The sequence below is a fragment of the Serinus canaria genome, chromosome 1, assembly GCF_022539315.1.
Source record: "Serinus canaria isolate serCan28SL12 chromosome 1, serCan2020, whole genome shotgun sequence".
Taxonomy (NCBI): Eukaryota; Metazoa; Chordata; class Aves; order Passeriformes; family Fringillidae; genus Serinus; species Serinus canaria.
The window spans coordinates 64453532-64472704 of NC_066313.1; the positions used below are offsets into that span (position 1 = coordinate 64453532).

General features: G+C 35.6%; 1 protein-coding gene across 2 annotated transcripts in view; it reads left to right on the plus strand.

The window, feature by feature from the left end:
- The window catches only part of PIBF1 (progesterone immunomodulatory binding factor 1), a 104168-nt gene that overhangs the window by 1429 nt on the left and 83566 nt on the right, over nucleotides 1–19173 (plus strand). For both annotated transcript variants that reach the window (XM_018908715.3, XM_018908714.3), the window contains exons 2-7: nucleotides 40–355; nucleotides 1191–1291; nucleotides 3107–3305; nucleotides 8270–8389; nucleotides 16309–16442; nucleotides 18455–18563. In XM_018908715.3, the coding sequence (XP_018764260.2) occupies nucleotides 104–355; nucleotides 1191–1291; nucleotides 3107–3305; nucleotides 8270–8389; nucleotides 16309–16442; nucleotides 18455–18563 (915 nt within the window). In that variant the 5' untranslated portion in view covers nucleotides 40–103. The remainder of the gene's footprint in view (nucleotides 1–39; nucleotides 356–1190; nucleotides 1292–3106; nucleotides 3306–8269; nucleotides 8390–16308; nucleotides 16443–18454; nucleotides 18564–19173) is intronic.

Sequence of the window (19173 nt, forward strand, 5' to 3'; positions counted from 1 at the left end):
TCATAATGACATTTCATTTATTTGTTTTGTTTCCTGCAGTTGATTCTTCAGGAGGCTCATCTCATACTGAAGCTTAAAAAAGATTTGCGAATAGTGGGAGAAAATGTCACATAAAAGCTTGAAGGTAATCAAGAAAGTAAACGTTTCTAGCTCCTTGGAATCTGAGGATATCAGCTTGGAAACCACAGTACCAACTGATGATGTGTCTTCCTCTGAAGAGAGAGAAGGTACTGTAAAAATCACTAAGCAGCTGATTGAACGGAAGGAGTTGCTCCATAATCTTCAGCTGCTTAAAATAGAATTATCTCAAAAAAACTTGATGATTGACAACTTGAAAGTTGAATATCTGACCAAGGTAAGTAGTCTTTTTCCTTTCATTATATAATCTTGTTTTGATTTTGGTGCTTTTAGAGTATGATAGAAACTTCTGTTCTGAAAAGAATTTATTTGAATTATATGATGGAGATCTACTTGGTTGGGGATTTTCTTGGTGTGTTTTGTGTTCTTTCATGAGAAGAAGGGGAAACAAAGATATAGAAAGCTCCACTGACTTCAAGTCATTTTACTTATAAATAAGTAAGGGAGGATCTAATTAGTTTTACCATTCCTAAACACAAAGGAAAAACACCTGTTTCCTTTCAGAAATTATGAATAGTTTTGTCACTCATGTTAGTAGCATAACAGGGCTTTGAACCTGAACTTGTGGAGTACTAGAAAAGGTGATCTGAATACTCTTCAGTGCTTTATTAATGAAGATAGGAATAGAGTATACCAACATGCTAACAGTGGATTTTGTTGTGTACAGCTTGCATGAAGATACATGAAATTAAGAAAGGTGTATAAGCATTGCCACATTTTTGTGCAGTTCATTTTTACATCATACTATATGCTAACTGGTTATTATTGGCTTTCTTCTCTGAGTTTAAGCCTAACTTGAAATTAGTTAAACAAATAGGTATTTGGCTGAAAAAGATCTGTTTAAGAACTAAGCCATTTTTTATTTTTATCTCATTGGGACAAAGTCTGTATCATATTCTGAAGTATTTAGAGGTCTTGTTAGACAGCCATTATTGCACTGCCTGCAGCATTGGGATCTTCATATTTTTGTTTCAACTTGTTCTTTTTGCAAAATATTTTTAAAAATTAATATGATAACTTATTTGTTTTATACTCACATTCTTTATATTTAGATTGAGGAGCTAGAGGAGAAGCTTAATGATGCAACCCATCAAAAGCAGCTGTTGTCTTTACGACTGGATAGTCAGTTGGCATTACAGCAAGAAGATGCCAGGTATGATGGAAATAAAATTAAGACCTTAATCTGTAACAAATTCATGAGTTAATTTGAATTTGTGTAAATAAGTTATTAACAGAAACATATAATTATTAGTTGCAGGAATAGGATTCCTTTTGCAGATTATATTAGTGTTTTCATTCTAAAAATTGAATTTACATATTTAATTTACATATAAGTAAATTATTATCAAATCGTCACCAGCTGAAGTTTGTGGGCTTCATTTTATTTTACCTAAATTCAAAATTTAGTAGGAAGAGGTAGTAAAAGTGTTCTTAAAACCAATAAAGAGCAAAAGGACGAGGCAGAGGTGACAGCATTTCCATCAATTTAAACAGAATTTTTAATAAATGCAGAACAGAAGACTTTGGAAATGTAAATGCGTAATGTTTAGCTTTTCCCATTAGTACTTCCTATTTGTCAGAAATGCTTTTGGTTGGTGATGTAGAAACTCACTTTCCATGTTGTTTTCCTGAAATATTTGGAGTTAACCTGAAAAACAGACTGGCTAGCAGGCTTCTCCAAACCATTTTGTCAGTTAAGCGTGAAGTGTGAGTTTCCACACCTGTGAAGAAAGAGCATTACTTACATAGTCTCATGTTAAACAGAGCTTTCAGAATGTGACTACTTCCAAGTACTATTCTGTAGTGAGGCTAGAACAGATTTAGGGATGTGGAGCCAGACCTGAGATTAGTCCCAGCAAAGTCTTTCAACTGGGAGCAGCTTCTGGTCAGAAAAATGATTGTCACTCTGTATGCTTCCACCAGAGTGGAATATTTTTATGCTGGCCATACCTGAGTTATCAAAGGGAGTGCTCAGTAAAAAGGTACTGATGTGCAAACTGTCATTAATAGGCATTAAAAAGTTAAATTACTTTTCCCAATCTTAAGTTTTCTTTAATCCCAATTAGTTTTCTTTTCAGTCTTTTACTTAACTTTTCATCCTCACATAATAGAATTGTACACCCTGTGGAGTGTGTCCATCTGTGATTGCTTTGATGACCTTAATGATCCTGTTGCCTGTACCCTGCCAGTGGGGTAGATGTTGCCTTGTAGTACTAGTTAGTATTTTTTTATTCCTTTTTAAGTAATGCAGAAATGACCATGTTTTAAAGAGTGATTTGTGTATGTTTTCAAAAGTTGCAGCTAAAAATAAGAAAAAAAGTAGGTTAGTTGTCTTTGATTTAAAGAAAATAAACACTTCTAAATGTCGTGAACTGATGTGCAGTTTCTCTTGCTGTATAAAAACCTTATCACTGATGATAATTGTTGTATGGTGCTTTAAGGCTGGAAGTAAGGCTGCTTATTCTATGTAGTAGTGTTTGTTTTGTTGCTGTTTGTTTTTTTTTTTAAATAAAGGCCTCCAACTTTGTATATTACAATGGTTACAAAATTAAGGGTTGGTATGACTGTGCCTATGCTGAAACTTGGTAAGACCCAAGTTCAAGTGATTTACCAATTCCTTGGGGTTTGTCTGGAAATAGATTCTACTTTTTCATATTTTTAACATTTTAATTGGTAAATTAAGTTTAGTTCATAAATTCAAGTAAGCATATGTGGAGATTGTCTATCCTCAGATTCAGCTTTGTGTTGTCAATGACTATAAAGTTCCTGACTTTTTATATATATAAAAAGTATCTGACATGAGTGTTTAACCATGTTTAACCATGGTGGTATACATTCTGGCACTAATTACCTAATCTTTGTAAATTTTTCCCTGAGCAGAACTTCCTTCTTTGCCAGGATATTGTGAAGCTTTGTCACTTGTGTTACTCATTACCTGATATCTTCTGTTTTCAAATCCATCTTGAAGGAAACATCAGGCTCTAATGAAGCAAGAAATGGAAACTATTTTATTGAGACAGAAGCAACTGGAGGAAACAAATTATCAGTTGAGAGAGAGGGCTGGAGATATCCGTCGTAGCTTGCGAGACTTGGAATTAACAGATGAATGCTATGAGAAGCTAAAGGCTCTTCCTGAAGATCAGCTTTCTATCCCTGAATATGTTTCAGTAAGTATTGGGTTTTGTTCTGCTTTAAAATATAACCTGTATCTTGGATCTGGCTGGGACAGAGTTGACTTTCTTCTTAGCAGTCTGAATCTTGCTGTGCTTTGCACTGGTGGCTGAAACAGTGTTTTGGCTATTGCTGGACAGTGCTTGCACAACATCAAGGCTTTCCTTTTTATCCATTCTGCCTCCCCCTGCCCCAGCAAGCTATGAATGGTCAGGAGATTGATAAGGTACACAGCTGGACAGCTGATCCAAATTGGCCAAGGTAATATTCCATGCCATAAAATGTCATACTCAGCAGCATAAATAGGAGGTATAGGAACAAAGAGAAGGTGGGGAGTGGGGGGTGATGGAGTGGTTATACTCAGGGACTGGCTGGGTATCAGTTTTGATCAGTTTCCCCAGTTTCTGGGAGGTGATGAGTTCCTTTCTTTTTTTCTTTCTTTTTTACTTTTTAAGCTTATCTCTCTTTCCTTCAGTAATTGTTTAGAAAACTTGACACGTGGGTTTTCTTGCTTTTTTTTGTTCTTCTCACTTTCTCCTCTCTCCTGCTCCCAGGGGAGGCAGCAAGTGGGTGAGCAGCCATATAGGCTGCTGGGCAGGCTCAACCCATCCCAAGCTGTAAATTATGATGGGTTGTGGTTTTTTAATCTCTGACTAGAAATAAAGGACCTTCAGAGGCAGATTTGTTTCTGGATCAGTCTGTTGTACTGGGTTCTAGTAAAGAGTGGAACCTTTTAATCCCTGAGTCTGATATCTTGAAAGAAAGTAGAACTGCTGACATATTTTAAGGAGGTTAAACAGATGGAATGTTACAGTTAAGATGTGAGCACACATTGATGATATGAAATACAGCAGGCTGAAAAAAGGAATTTGAAACTTGGTTTGCCAGAACCACAAGCTGGGGTTGCACTTGCAAATATACCTTACTTTTCTCTCATGCTTTCCATATGTCCTTTCCGGTTTGACTAAATGCAGGAGACAAAGTGTACCTTAAAGTATGCTTTAGGATTCATTTTCTTGATTTAATCTGTTTGTTAATTGTGGCTTGCGGGTATGTGGAGAGGCCACAGTGTACTCTTGTTTGCAATACAAAGCCTGTGGGGTGTGTCCAGAGCATCAAGCTGATTTAGGAGAATGAAGAAGATTCAGACATATAAACCATAATTCATCAAAATATTACCATTGTACTTATCTGTAGAGCTTGTTATTAAGGAAGCTGTAAACAATACAATGTTAAAAACCTTAGTACATTTGTTGCAGTATAAATGCTGCGTGAATGAATACTCCAGATCAAAGTCATACTTTACTGTGCTCTAGATATGTACAGAGAAGTAAAAATGTTCACCCTTATCTAAAGGATGTTCTTGTGAACATCTTTTAAAAAGCTGGGCTTTTGAAAGTGCTAGGAAAATCATAAGGCTCTGTGGGATAAACAAGAACATATCTGTTAGCTTATCAGCACCTAGCTGACTGCTGTACCCACTGCCCTCTGCAAAAGTATTTGACAGGGTGTTGTTGATTCCTGTATCACCATGGTTGAAAAAAACCAGACTTTTAACAGAAACTGAAATCCATGCCAATGGATCTATTGAAATTTGTGTGCAGGAAGTTCAGGACTTCAGGAATTGATTGACAGTCAGTACAAAAGACTCTGTAGCCAGGCAGGATAGATACCAGGAGTTAGTAACCTTGTCAGCTGCTTTAAGTGAAGCTGTCACAGCGCAATTTAGATTTAATTTGTGAGTAGAAAATGACTGTCAAGAAGATGTGAGGTAGGAGAGATGAATAGCAGCCACCTTTTACCTTTAACCTTCTGTTCTTTAACTCTTGTGTTCAATGAGTTAATGTTATTTTTATCTGTGACAAAAACTCCTCTACTTAAATGTTAGGTGAAGCTCCTCTCTTCTTCACACATTACTTTTTCTTTTGAAGAAGTCATTTTTAAACCTTTTCTTTTTCTGGATAAGGCATTCAAAAGATGTATTGCAGCAAAGTGCTATTTTTTTGCTTTTTTCAACTTCTTTTAGCAGAGGATTAGTGTGAACCTAAAAGTATTAGTTAAGCTTGGTGGTTGTTTATCATTACTTCAAGTAATGCAGCTGATACAGATGCTGGGAGGCTACAGAACTGTTTTGCACATCCTGTCTGTGCATCCACTTGGCTCCCAAAGGCTGGGGGAAGGAGTTGGAAGGGAATGCTGCTCTTGCTTTGCTTGCCTAAGGAGAAGTTGGGCATTTCTAGGCAGTTAAAATTTCTGACTCCAGATCTGTGTGCAGACTAATAATACAGTCCATTGATATTAGGGTAAAATTTTTCTTGTTGAGAAAGGGTCCTGCTTTAAACAACTTGAGCAGGAAATTTTCAGATTTTTTTTTTCTATTTATCAGTTCTAAAATATTGCCTTGCAATTCTCCAGGATGGAATTAAACATGTATATAATGCTTAGGCTTTATTTGACACCTGGTCTGCTGGACAAACAGCAGGAAGAACTTAAAAGCAGGTTTTGTATATAGAGATACTGTAAATTTGAAACACTGGAATTAAAGTGAGATGTTTTTCACTGTTCTTCCACAAAGGGGTGCAATAGTGACATGTTAGAACAAAGCCTAGGTAATGTTTAATGCTAATGGTGACAACTGAAAAACTGTATTTTGAACATCTTTCTCTTAAAATCATAGTTTTTTTGTTTTGAACTTATGTGTAAAAATCAGTTTTTTGTTTTGTCATTCCTGAGATGGTTTTAGAAACAGTATATGTGAAATTTGAAAGTACTTCAGGCTGTTAAATAATTCAGCTGCCAAGCACCAGTTCTGTTTGTTCAGTAAAGTGAGTCTCTTGGGTACTCCACTGTAAAAAATTTTCAGCAAATTTTTAGAAAATGGTTTCTGCAAATTCTGTTTGAACTGATTTTAATTGCCATGTCTTTCAGGTGTATCATTTTGCTAACTGCAGCTCAGTTGCTGTTTGTTTAAGAAGGCAGTTAACTGATGCAACTACTTTCACAGAACTTCAATTAACAGGAGCCAACTTTTTCAACCTCTGTACCCACCCATTTTTACATTCTTCTAGTTGTCCATAAAAAGTGGTGGGCACAGGCTGAGAGTTTTTTAAAAATTACCTTATATTGGTGTGCCTTTACAGCACACCAATATAAATATCTGATTTTTAAGATATACAGTTGTTTCTAAAATCCCTTTTTAGAGTAAGTTTCGCTTCTGCTGTATTGAATTGGCAAGAGGCAGTGCGTGCTTTGACTGCTGGGTTACATGAATGTTTATTGGCTATCAAACCAGCTAAATAACAACAGTTGAACTGCTATAACCTCATCCTCATCTGCTGCATTCAATTTAATTTTCTTATTACCATGCAATGATCTTTTCTTGGGAAGGCTCTGTAAATACATTTATCTTTGATACCTGTATCGCATGTAATCTTGGTTTCTACTGGGAAATCTGTTTTAAGGTTGTTTTATTTTGGAAAATAGTTGTGGTGTAATAGCACAAGTTTCTTAGGGATAATGCAGTAAAATTAAAAGAACTTACTGGAAAAGCAGGTGTGATTTTAAAAAAACCCACAATGCTTTAAATGATATCAGTTAGTGATAATCAAAGTTACTTTTTTCTTAAGAAATGATCAATTGAGTCATCAGATGTTACAGTTAAAAATACTAATCTTTCAGTCATGTTGCACACTTGCCTTATTGTATAAAGCATACTACACCTGTGTTTACATTGCAAATTTCTATGGCTTCTGTGTTTTTAGAATTATATGCTGTCAATTATATGAAATATACCTGGAACTTTTCTTTGTCTTCTGCTGTTTACAGGTAGCAAAACAGAGATCTGTCTTCCTTCTGCATGGAAGTGCAATACAGCTTGCTCTTGAATGCTTACTTAATCTGTGCTTTCTTGTCTGTATTTCTTCTTTAATCATATATCAAAGAAAGCATTAGGGATGGAGGGCATGCAATAGCTTTTGCATGAAAACAGCGCCTACTTTTTTGTTCTTTTCACACACACCCCCAAATGCAACATTTTAAGGTATCAAGTTAATCTGGGAATAATAACCTCTGTGTACGTGTATGTGGGTGTATATCAAAAAAGCTCTTTCTTCTTTGTTATGTGTCTTTTTGATTTTTAATACTGGCTTTGTGGTTTTACTACTGTATTTTCTAGTCTTTTTTCTTGATCAGAAGAGAGGTTCTGAAAAAGTTTTATGGATGTGAGACTTACTTGCCTGAGACAGTGCCTATGACTAGCGTGGGGGAAGAGAGAGGACTATGTGTTACAGAGTTTAAAATTTTTTTAATCCTGTTAGAAGGTTGGATGTTTTTGGTGTTAATTTAGCAGAGTCGAGTCTTTCAGAGCCTTAGTTTCCTGATGCAGTTGAATCCCTATACCAGCATGTTACTGCTGGAGATGTGTGTGGAAGGGGTGTCGTGGTTCCTCCTGGTTGTGTGTTGTTCCTGCTTCATGCGCTTGCTCTTGCATTTTTCTTGGTGCAAACTCAGCACACTGAGCTGGCAGAAAACAAAACAAACCAAATCTCTCAATTTCTACACACCCCATAAAAAATTTATATTGTCTTGCAGGAAGTTAGCAAGTTAAGTTGGTCATTACTAAATAGGTTTTGGGTTTGTTTGGGGTTTGGGTTGGTTTTGGGGTTTTTTTTTCTCTTTTTGCACTGTTAATCAAGCAGGCTCTAGGTTTGGCACAAGGAAGTGCATGGGGTCATGTGCCCATTAGCAACTGTGTTTTTTTATTGATCTGCCTGAGTGTAAGCTGCCTTAGTTGTACAACAGTGTAATCTTTACCTTTATGGCATGCCCTAGAAATATATTTAAATAATAAAATTTAGTAAATTATTGTCACAAAATGTTGAGCTGATGTGTTTTTAGGTTTGTAGTTTTGCAGTTGCAATTTTGCTAGTTTCAACTTTGGATATCTGTCTTGTTCTTCTAGGTCCGGTTCTATGAAGTAGTCCATTCCTTAAGAAGAGAGCTGAGTGATTTACAAATGAAAAAGGAGAGTCTGACAGAAGAATTAAGTGGGTACAGATCCCAGCTGAAGAGTCTGACAGAGGTCTGTGCCCCTTAGTTATGTTATCTCTATTCAGAAACTGTGAATACATATATTGACAAAATCTCATTCTCCAAATCATTATTTGTGTATAAGATAGAAAAGCTCTTTTGCTGTATAAAAATTACTGCAAAGTGGAGAGAGCGGGGAGGGAGGGCAAGAGGAAATAAGCTATATGCATCCTTGTAGAACAGCTAACTTGATGCTATGGCTACCCTGCAAGATTTGCTCATGAGACTGTTCAGGGTAGTCTCTTACCAGCTGTGTTGTGCTTTCTGAGGGCAACATTTCAGGGTGGGGATGCTGGACAGGATCTGCCCAGCAGCAGCTGAAGACACTGTGATGGTTCGCTGTATAGTCTTTGAGATGGGGATGTCTTGGTAGTAGTTTGTATTTTTTTTTAGGTTCTTTGGAGTTGCATCTTCTCTGTTATGCTTTTCAATTCTTTGTATTTTAATTTTCTTATTTGTTTCTGTACTAAAGAAAAAGATAATTCAATTTCATGTAAGATATAAACACCAGAAGTAGAGAAACAAATTACATAAATATTTTAAATTTTTATTTTTAAAGAGCTAAGGAATTGAAACAGTATAAGAAGTGTGGCTTTTCTAATTTATTTATCAATATTTGTATTATTCTTGGTATGTCTATAGCTAGGGTGATTTGTATTTTAACTTAGTTCTGTAGGAGTCTGGAGTTGGGACAACAGTTTCAGGTTCTCAAAGTATATTTATCCAGGTCATGGCTAATAGAGACTTAAATGACACTGTCATTTTACTACTTCTGAGAATATGTTTTAGTTATTGCCTTTTTTCCCCTGTGAAATTTGCTTATGGAATAATCGGGTGTAAGGGGAAATTCTTCATATAAGTTTATCTTGTGAAATTCATGTACTTTCATTTCTCATTCTGATTGAATTAGAAAAAGTAGTCAATAAAATTTATGCATTTGTGTGCTTCAGCATTATTCTGTGTCACCATCTCTGGTCATAATTGAGATTAAACTAATCCTGTTAATTTTTATCTTGCATAAGCATTTTCCTTCACTGTACATTTAATGTGCTTTGATTTAATACAATTGTACAAGAGGATTGCAGCTTTTGAGATTTGACTGACATCTATTACTTCTGCTGAAGCAAATTAACAAGATAGTCAATAACAATAATTAAAGTTGTGCTAGAAACAGTTTTCTTGGGACATTGATCTTTCTTTGCTATAGACTTGTAATTTTGTTCTTTTGCACCACATGGTGGCAGCATCCACCTTTCCCACTGACGTATTTCTCAAAGTTCAAAGAGCGCTGTGCTTTTCTTTTATGGAGAGGCTTGAGAGTCTCTCTTCTGATTCTGGCAAGTTCAAGTTTTACCTTGTGACTTGCTGAGTGTCACTGCAACAAGGTACCTCAGAAAATAAGGTAAGAGGAGCATCATCAGGATGTAAGGGTACTTTAGAATCTCTAATGTGCTTGCTGCACAGGAGCTGACATACCTATACATCTCTTGCAGTTCGTGAAAAAGTGATTTCAAGGTGTACTGTTGGGGTAACTTTTTTGAGCTCCTCGCTAAGGTCAAGCTTTTTTGCAAGGAATTTTATCAGTAGGAAATAAAGTTTTGTTCAGAGCCTTCCCTAAGCTCTTACACTCTTTTTTTCTGTAAATTTTTTTGTATTCCAGTAGTTCTTGTTCCCCAAGTACATGAAATATAGTTGCTGAAATGTCTTGCCTGTTATTTAATAATTTATACTGTGCAAATCCAAATAATTTATACTGTGCAAATATTTATACTGTGCAAATCCTTATATTTAATAATTTATACTGTGCAAATTCTGAGTTTCCATACAGTATTTTGTAAACTTTAAGTTTTCTCTAATCATTGGAATATTTCTGTTTTTGTGTAATTTATCAGCAAAGTCTGTTCTGAGTTTAAAACATCTTTAGGAAATTAGTAGTACAGAAGTTTGAAATACTGTCATCACTGAAGATAAGACAGTGATGTTTTGTGAGAATAACCTACTTCCTATAGTAAGAATTCCTTCTTTTTTCTACTCTTTCAAAATAATTAAGGCTCTTCTTAATGAGTTTCAACACGGGTTTCTTCCTTCTTTTTGGGACATAGAAAGGAACAAAAAAATATGTTTAGGCCAAATCTTGGGGGAGAAGGATTATGTTGGCTTTTCTGGTTGTTTGTGGCTGACAGACTAGGTTTGAACAGGTTTTATATATTCACCCCGAAATAAAATAATAAGAAATATGAGGTAGTTTGTTCTGGACTCCTAGGAGAGATTAGCCAACAAAGAATTGAAAAGGTTTGAAGGAAAATTTGAACTTAATAGGTTAAGTCAACCTTAGGAAAATTTAAGTGTGAAATGAATTCATCATATAAGACAACCATGCTGACTCTATAACTTTGTAAACTTTGCTTGGTGTGCTCTTGCTCTTGGGGCATCTGTGGTTTAGATCAGTGCAGTTCCTCTGATTCCAGGTACAGCAGCCACAGCCCAGGGGGAGGTGGTGGAGCTGGTGAAAGCCATGTTTTGTACTGCTGACTGACTTGTTACTAAATGTAGGGTACAGGCTTGTTTTAGTCCTCCTTTCACAGTCCTGCTCAGTACTTCAAGTATAAATAATGTTGGCACCACCAGCTTTGGAGGTAAAGATAGAGGAGGAAGTCCAACTATAGTGGTGTATTAGCAGGAGCTTCCCAGAAATAAAACCAGCTTCTGATGTGTGCATTCCCATGCTGAACATCAGTTTACTATTTTCAGAGTTGTTTGTTTCCAAAGTGGTTAGAACCTTCCCTCAAACAGATGTAATTTACTACTAGAGGGTTTCTCTCAAGGCTGGGAGAGTGTTTGGGAAGGAAACTGTGCTTTCCTTTGTACCTCCAGAAGATTAAGTATTGCTTTCTTCTTCTGGCTGGGAGTTTCTTGGCAATGTTTTCCTGGAATTTGGTATTGATACAGTTTTATCAGGGCTCCCTTTTCTTCAATTATTTTGTATATAAAGTTGCCTTCAGGATTTGCAATAAAATTTATAGCATGAGAGTATCTGAAAGCTGTGGTTATCCTAAAGACAAAGCTGGTTATGCGTAAGACAAAGATCTTTTCTAAGACTTCATCTCTGAATCAGGATTAGTAGCTGTCAGGTTTTGCTAGACATAACTAACAGTTTTCTCTGTGATAATGTTTTCCAGCTGGAGGGAAAACATATCTATATTCTTCAAAGAATAAACTAAGCTTTTGTACTCAAAGGATCACTTGGCACTAGATGTGTCTGAATATTAGAAAACTGAGGCTGTTGTTGCTACTCCAAAAGGATTGGGATCCCTAAGGTTTCTCCTAAAGTTTGCATATCTATAAAGACTGCACTCTAGAACTCTTCCCCCGCCCCCTGACACCACTTCTTTCAAGAAGTGCCTTGATCGTTTGGTCTGCACAACTCTCTTGAGACAGATGAGGTCTTGGTCTTAGGTGAAATATGTGCCTTTTTTTTTTTTTTTTTTTTGGTATTGTTAATATTGTTCAGGAGAACAGCTGCAAGTTACTCTACCAGTAACTGTGAGCTTGAGGAGCAGTTTAATATTTCCAAGACTTAAGGAAATTTCATATGTGTAAAAGTTCCCTTTTCTGCCCAGTATCTTTCTACTCTTTGGGTACATAGCTATGGCTCACATTGACTGCTAGCTGTGGCTCAGAAGTACGAGATGGTTTATTTTATACTGCTCTGTAATAGTCTCAAGGATCCTTTTCACTTGTGAATATTTCATGGACAATTCTAATAAGCTCAGATTCAGAGAAATAAACTTTTTATTCCTCCACTTTCTTTTGCTATAGAAGAACTTATTCCAAAGCTTTTCTTTTTATATGCTCCTTGCAGAGTATCTCTACTTTGGAATAGCTCAGCATTTTTGTTTATATTTTTTAGTGGTAAATAGTGACCTGTCTACAATTAGATTACCAATTTCCCATCTACAAGCAGAGTACCAATTTCATAGCAAGTTACTAAAGAGATGTCTTATTTAATTATATATAGCTTCTTCATGACATTTGGGCAGTTGCATTCCAATAAATAATGTATTGACCAGTAATTTTTGAATGCAGAGTATGTAAACAATTGAAGCAAAATGTCATCTTTACAAAGAAGCAGCACCTCATCCAAATAACTGGAGGGAATTGTTTTCACATCACAATAGTACAGTAGCTTTACATTTGTCTAGGGCCTTTAGGATATGAACAAAGTGCTGGCTTTTGTAAGTGATTCTTCAAAGATGCAGATCTTTGGGGAAAAAAAGCTTTTTAAAAGCAGGATCACTTTCTTTTACAGGCTTATCTGTAGATGGTGTAAGGAAGTCTGTGCTGCTTCTGCTTGATTGACTGATTAATCTATTCCATGCATTTCTATTTATCTTCTTATCTCCAAAGGCTTTTTGAAACATCAGTTAATCCCTATCATGTATTATGTGTCACTAATTTAGTTCAAAAAGTATGTCACCTGGATTTTGCACTTGAAATTCAGATAGGTGTTTATTTCAGTGACTGCTGTAAACTGCTGCTCATTACAGACTGAAGATAGTGAAGATTAATATCATTAAACTGAGGTTTGCCATTAGATCTTTAGTTTCTCTATCAGTTTGGGGTTTTAAGTGGTGCAGATCAGGCAAGCTGAGAATCTTCTTGCTTGAAACATCATCTGTGGACAGTGTTTATAAACCAAACAAAAGCACTTCTTTGCTTACTTATGCTCTGTAGAAACCACCACCACTGGGTTTCTTAGGCAGCTCTGTCAAGAATTTCTTCAGGTAGTAGTTGCCTATCTGTCTCACACAGGACAAGTTTGGTTTTTCATTTGTTTTAACCATCTCGTTGGTCTGAGTTTCTGCTCTCTGCAAAAGCAACATTGTTAAGAGGCTGAAGAAAAGCCATGAGATGTTTGGAGTATTATGGCCATCACATTCAGTGTAAGGAATTTCTGTTTGTCCTTTAATTATTTTAAGGTTTGTGGGCTTACTTAAGGTAATATTATTTATTAGTATTATTTTCAGTACCTCCTTTCTGTCCTTGAAAGAGCTCTGTATCTTGATTCTTCTGAAAGCCCCTTTTTTGCTGCAGCAGGACAAAGCTGTCCATCAAGATATTCCAGCTATCTTTTGAAGATAAATGGAAACATAAAGCTGTTCCATTGCAGAGATCTTAAAATCACTTCAGTTTATATGGATATTGTTAGAAACTAAATTAATTTCATCACATGCAAAGCAAGGCTTCTTCTGCCTAAGCACAGGCAGTTTGGTTGTATGTCTTTAAGATGTATTCCTATGGAAGTGCAGAAGCTTGGGTATGTGCTACCTGGAGATGTCCATACCACATAGGGGGGGTTGTGTGTTAGCTTATTTACAACCTAGACTGAGTATCAGCTTGCTTTGTCATCTTTCTTCATGTGTTTGAAATATTACTTTGACACCTTAAGATTAGGTAGATGAAAAGCAGTGGCCTGTGCAGTATAATTAGTGTTTCTTCAGGAATGATATTAAATCTTAAAAAAACAAACATGACAAACCCCTCTAATTAAGGTAGGTCTTAGTATCACTTTTCCAAGGCAGAATTTAACTCTCCTTTCATGGAATTACCATACTGTTACATGACATTAACATGATAACTGTTACATGACATTAATAACTGATTTATTAAATACAATTCAAAAGTAAGTTTAGGTTTCAAGTATTAGAAGGAGCTGTTTTTGCAGATATTTAGATATTCTGTTAATTGTTGCTTTAAAGCTCTCTATGACAACTTTTTTGAGAGATTAACTAATTTAATTTTATACTTTTGGTAGTTGTCTTCTAGCTCTCAGCTAGATAATACTTTAGGAGCTTCAGTAGCCTAGTCAGTGAAGGCTGTGAAATGCAGCATGGCAGAATGACATGGAAATTCACAGAAGAATTGTATTCTAAACTTAATCTTTAAATTTGCACTTAAAAGTTAAGTACCCTTAGCAACATTTCCTGTTGCAAGATGAGTCATGTTTGCACTGTATAACAGGTTACTTGCACCATTACGGTACATATTTGAAACTTTAGCTAGCTTGTGCACACCTTTTAAAAATATCTGACAGAGACTATCATTATAATAATGCCATCTTTATAAATAATGACATATAATCTGATTAAAGAAGACAGTGTTTCATAGTGTTAGTTTGCTTAATGTATATTCATTTATTAGGGTAAACATAAACCATATATACCAGTATGTGTTAGGATGAATAACAATCTCGTCTTTACATGATGTATTTTTAACGGTAGACCATGCAGAATCCTCATAAAAGCTTTCTGGAAGTTGTGATTTTTGTGATTTGTGACCTGAAGTGATTTTAGTAAAAGTGAAGATAAGTAGGTATGTGAAATATAACACAAAATATTCCTTTTTATCAACAGAATAGGTAAAATATGGCTAGTAGATAAGGGAGCTTTTCTGTAGTGTCTTACAAATATTTAGGTGTGTTTTTTCAAGAAGGCATTCTGTCAGTGTTTCTGCTGATGATGTCTGTAAAGTTTATCAGTGTCCTTCTGACATATACTCCTCATATGCTGTTGCCCTAAACTTCCCTTGTCTATTGAAAACTAGCTATACAGTTATCCTCCTATAACTGTATAAAGCATAGCTTTCAGCAACGTTGGAGAATTATGCACTCATACAATGTCTTTTACTGCAAAATAAATGTCATTTGCAGTTGCTAAATGCTTGGTTTAGTAATGGCATCTTAAGGGTGTGCTCACCTTCAGCTAATAATATTGTGATATCCATTCATAAAAACCAGATAGCATGATTGTTAATCAAGCATCCATTATTGGCCTTGCTATCAATCACAGTAGTAAAAAACTGAACTCAGCAGTATTCTGGAAAGTAGGACATGGAAAAATCTAAATGCCCAGGAGTATTGTCAAATTTTTAACAAGCAACTCTTTTTGTAGTCATCAGCTTTACCTTGTATAAGTGAATGAGCATTATTATTTTGGTTGTTCTTGTGAATAAATTGCTAAGAAGCACAGTATTTAGGACAAGTAAGTAAGACAAGTTTGTGAAAAAAGTACCTATGTAGTAGAAAAATGGAATCTAGTTTGGGGATTAAGGTATGAAATTCCAGTGGAGAGTTGAAGGGAATGAGTGTGATTAGGAAATTTGTTGATCTTCAGAAGGAATATTTTAAAAAATAAAATAAAAATTAAAAAATAAAAGTATTTTAAAAGATGAATACTCTCTGTGTGTTCTCTTGCTTTGCTTTTGTTGTTTTGGTTTCCAGAATAATCTGTAAAATTATGTGAGGATGAAAAAGAAGGGAAAATGGAAATTAATGCTGATGGACCATTAAGTAAACTATTTTATTTTATTTTTTCTTCCACCAAAGCTTTCCATGATATTCTTCAGCAAACATCACTTTCCAGATACAAAAGCTACCCTTTGGGAGTAACTGGCTGAAATCTTTCAGATAATGACAGATGTTGCTAAACTTGCTGAACAAACCATCCTCTTTCTTTTTTTTTTCAAATTAATTGGCAAGTATCTTCACAAGTCTCTTGACTTGTTTGAAACTGTTGTAAAGGTGGTGTGACTTTCGTGCTCCTCATATAGGTTTTCAGACCACCAGCTGATTATGATGGTTACTGGTCTTGGAAGTTGTGCTAAAGGACAAATGCATTGGAAAAAATAGGTGCATTTAATCAAGTATTTGTAATAAGATAAAAATAAGTTGAGTGTTGATATAGCTGGTTACTTTGTGATGTGCTGAATTTCCAAATACTGAGACAAATGAAAGCATTACCACCTGAATATTCATAAGAAGTTTTAATGAAATTTAGTTGTGATTACTTCAAGTAAAATAAATAAATAAATATCACTGCAGCTGTGATCTTTTCAAAATGTCTCCCTTCCTAGAGCTATGAAGACGAGAGGAGGAGTCGGTCAGAGCTTGAGGTCAGATGCCAGCGTTTAACACTGGAACTGGCTGATACCAAGCAGTTGATTCAGCAAGGTGATTACAGGCAACAGAACTATGATAAAGTAAAATGGTAAGTATCTCTCTAATTCAAGTGTTTAACTAACATACAAATGTTAATAAAGATCAGCCTTGATTGACCAGACTTCTTAGTTTTGTTTTTGACTTACACATCTTTTTTCTTACCTCATACACTAATGGTTCAATTACCTCTTTTCGTATATTGCAGAACCTAAAATGAACAACATTCTGAAAACCAATGCATCAAATTATCTTCCTAAAAGTTTATATTTTCAGATTTACTGTGTTTTCAAGAGAGCCTAGCAGTCTCATTGAAGCTAAGGAAGTGGGAGCTGTTGATGGCAAGCATCTTGGAAGAAGTACTCTTTTTTTATTTGTAGTTTAAAAGCAATGATCTAACGAAAGGCCCTATACTCTACTCTGTGCTGCTAACTGAGTGAGTTAGGAGGGCAGGACCTAGGGAATTAATATTTACAACTTAAGATATCTTTGAAACCATAAATATGAAAGGGCTGTTTTGAGAACTCTGGCAGATAATCTTAGGATTACCTTAGTGAATTTGTTTAACTGCAGGAAGTTCCAGTGTCTAGCTTTTTTTAAATACAGATTGTACTGTTATAGCCAATGTTTTGAATATCTATCTTGCAAAAAGCAATTGCAAAATAGTGAAATAGACTTGTTGTAAATATACTCATAGATGTATACCTCACAGTCCAGCTTCCAAATAGCTTTTTCAGTGTGCTCGCAAGTACAAGAAATCTGGTCTTTGACACATTTGTGGAGAAATGTATTCAAAAATTTGGATTATGAATAGAAAAGACCCTGTCAGCTCCTTAGTTGTTCATATGGAATGAACTCAGACATAGTTACTGACACAAATGACTTTGCCCACTAAGTAAGTAATTTGAAGGGGAATCTGTCTTCTGGATTCACAGCATTTTTGGTTCACAGCAATATGTACAAAAACAGCCCTGGAATCTTTCTGGCATCTTGTTGCAAATAGGATTGATTGGTGCTGTGATTTGCTTCCTATATGCAACTGCATCTTAATAAGTGGATTGTAATAACTTTCATGTGAATGGCCCCAGTGTTTAACAGTGTGCATTTAAAATAGTCTCGAGTTGAGAAAAGCATGAATGAACGTGCCAAAACTGTATTTGAGAGAGTAGGTTGTATTCAGCTGGGTAGGCACACATGAAGAGGAGGGGAGAGCTCTGTTGGCATAACTGCATGAGGATATTTGGGAGCACTGCGGGAGTAAATCACTTCCAGACTTGTTTCTGCCTTTAAAAAACACTAGTCAAATCTAGTTCTGCTGTACTACAAGTTATCTCAGTTTTAAAGCAATGCTATGCTTAATATAATATTGGTTAACTTCTCTGTAAACTGCAAGCTCATACTGGCTCATTCATTTCACTGTTCTGACAGGGTGAGAGTGGAGACATATAGTGATGCTTCTTTGTGCATGGAGAAAGCATTTTTGCTCAGGACACCAGCACAATTTTTGCAGCTGTGTCATGTATATTTTAAACATGACAACCCACTCTGGTATCAAGGCTGTATGCAGGGGAGAGTACCTACTGAGAACAAGTATACATTGCTTTCTGCTCTGTTAAGAAGATGGTAATGAAGTTGTTTCAATTTTAATTGGACTTCCATGTCTACAAAAGATTGAAGAGAATGTCATGGGAAATAGCATCAGAAGCTTGCTAAAACTAAAACAATGGATAGGGGTACTTACAGATCATTGCTAAGAGAAGAAATGTATAGCCCAAAGTTACACTAAAGAAGAATATCAGAGGAGAATGAGATAATTCAGGATGGGAGTTTGACTACTGTAGAATTTACTTTGTTTCTTAGTATTTAAATAATCCTCAATTGTTTCATGTAAAATGATACTGTTGCAGGTGTTAATAACTATAAAAGGTTAAGATTATCACCAGTTGTTCTGTCACTGACTGATTGGAAGAAGCCAGTGTTGTGAATTGGCTGAGAAATTAAAAAGACACAGGAATTTTGTTCATTACACTGTATGCATCTAATAGTTTAACTTTGCTTTCACAGTGAACGTGATGTATTTGAGCATGAATTGTCAGAACTCAGAAGAAACTATGAAATACTGGAGGTGTCATACAAAACACAAACTAAAGAAAGAAATGACTTAGCAAAAGAGGTAAACATAAATTTCTTACCTTAGGAATTGTGTATTTCTTCACCTCAGGAATTTGATTCTTTGTCTAATCAAGTTTGTCAGGGTCATGGAATAATTTAATTCTAATGGTCTCAAAAGACTAACTGCTCCAACCCGCCCATGCAGTACAGAGCAAGATTAGGTCAAGTTGCTTAGGGCTTTTTCAAGTTTTTAATGTCTCCAACGATAGAGATTCCACAGCCTTTTGGATAATCTGTTCCAATGTTTGTCTGTTCTCTTGTGAAAATGCATTTGTAAAAACTAATTAGTTGGTACAGCTTTTTTCTATTGCATCTTGTCCTGGCCCTATGTATGGCCAAGACTCTATTTTTATGTTTTCCACTTGGATAGTTGAAGTTAATGATAATATTTTCCTCAACTAGATTTCTCTCCTGAAGGCTGAAAAAGGTTCCAAGTATTTCTCTTAACCTTGTACATCATATGCTGTAGCTCATGACCGTCTTGGTAGAGGTCTTCTGGTCCTGTTTCAGCATGTTAATGTATGTCTTTAGGACATGCATGTAATGGGATATAGCACTCCAAATATAGTCTCACAAGTGTGGAACACAGGATAATAATTTTCTTTACCCCA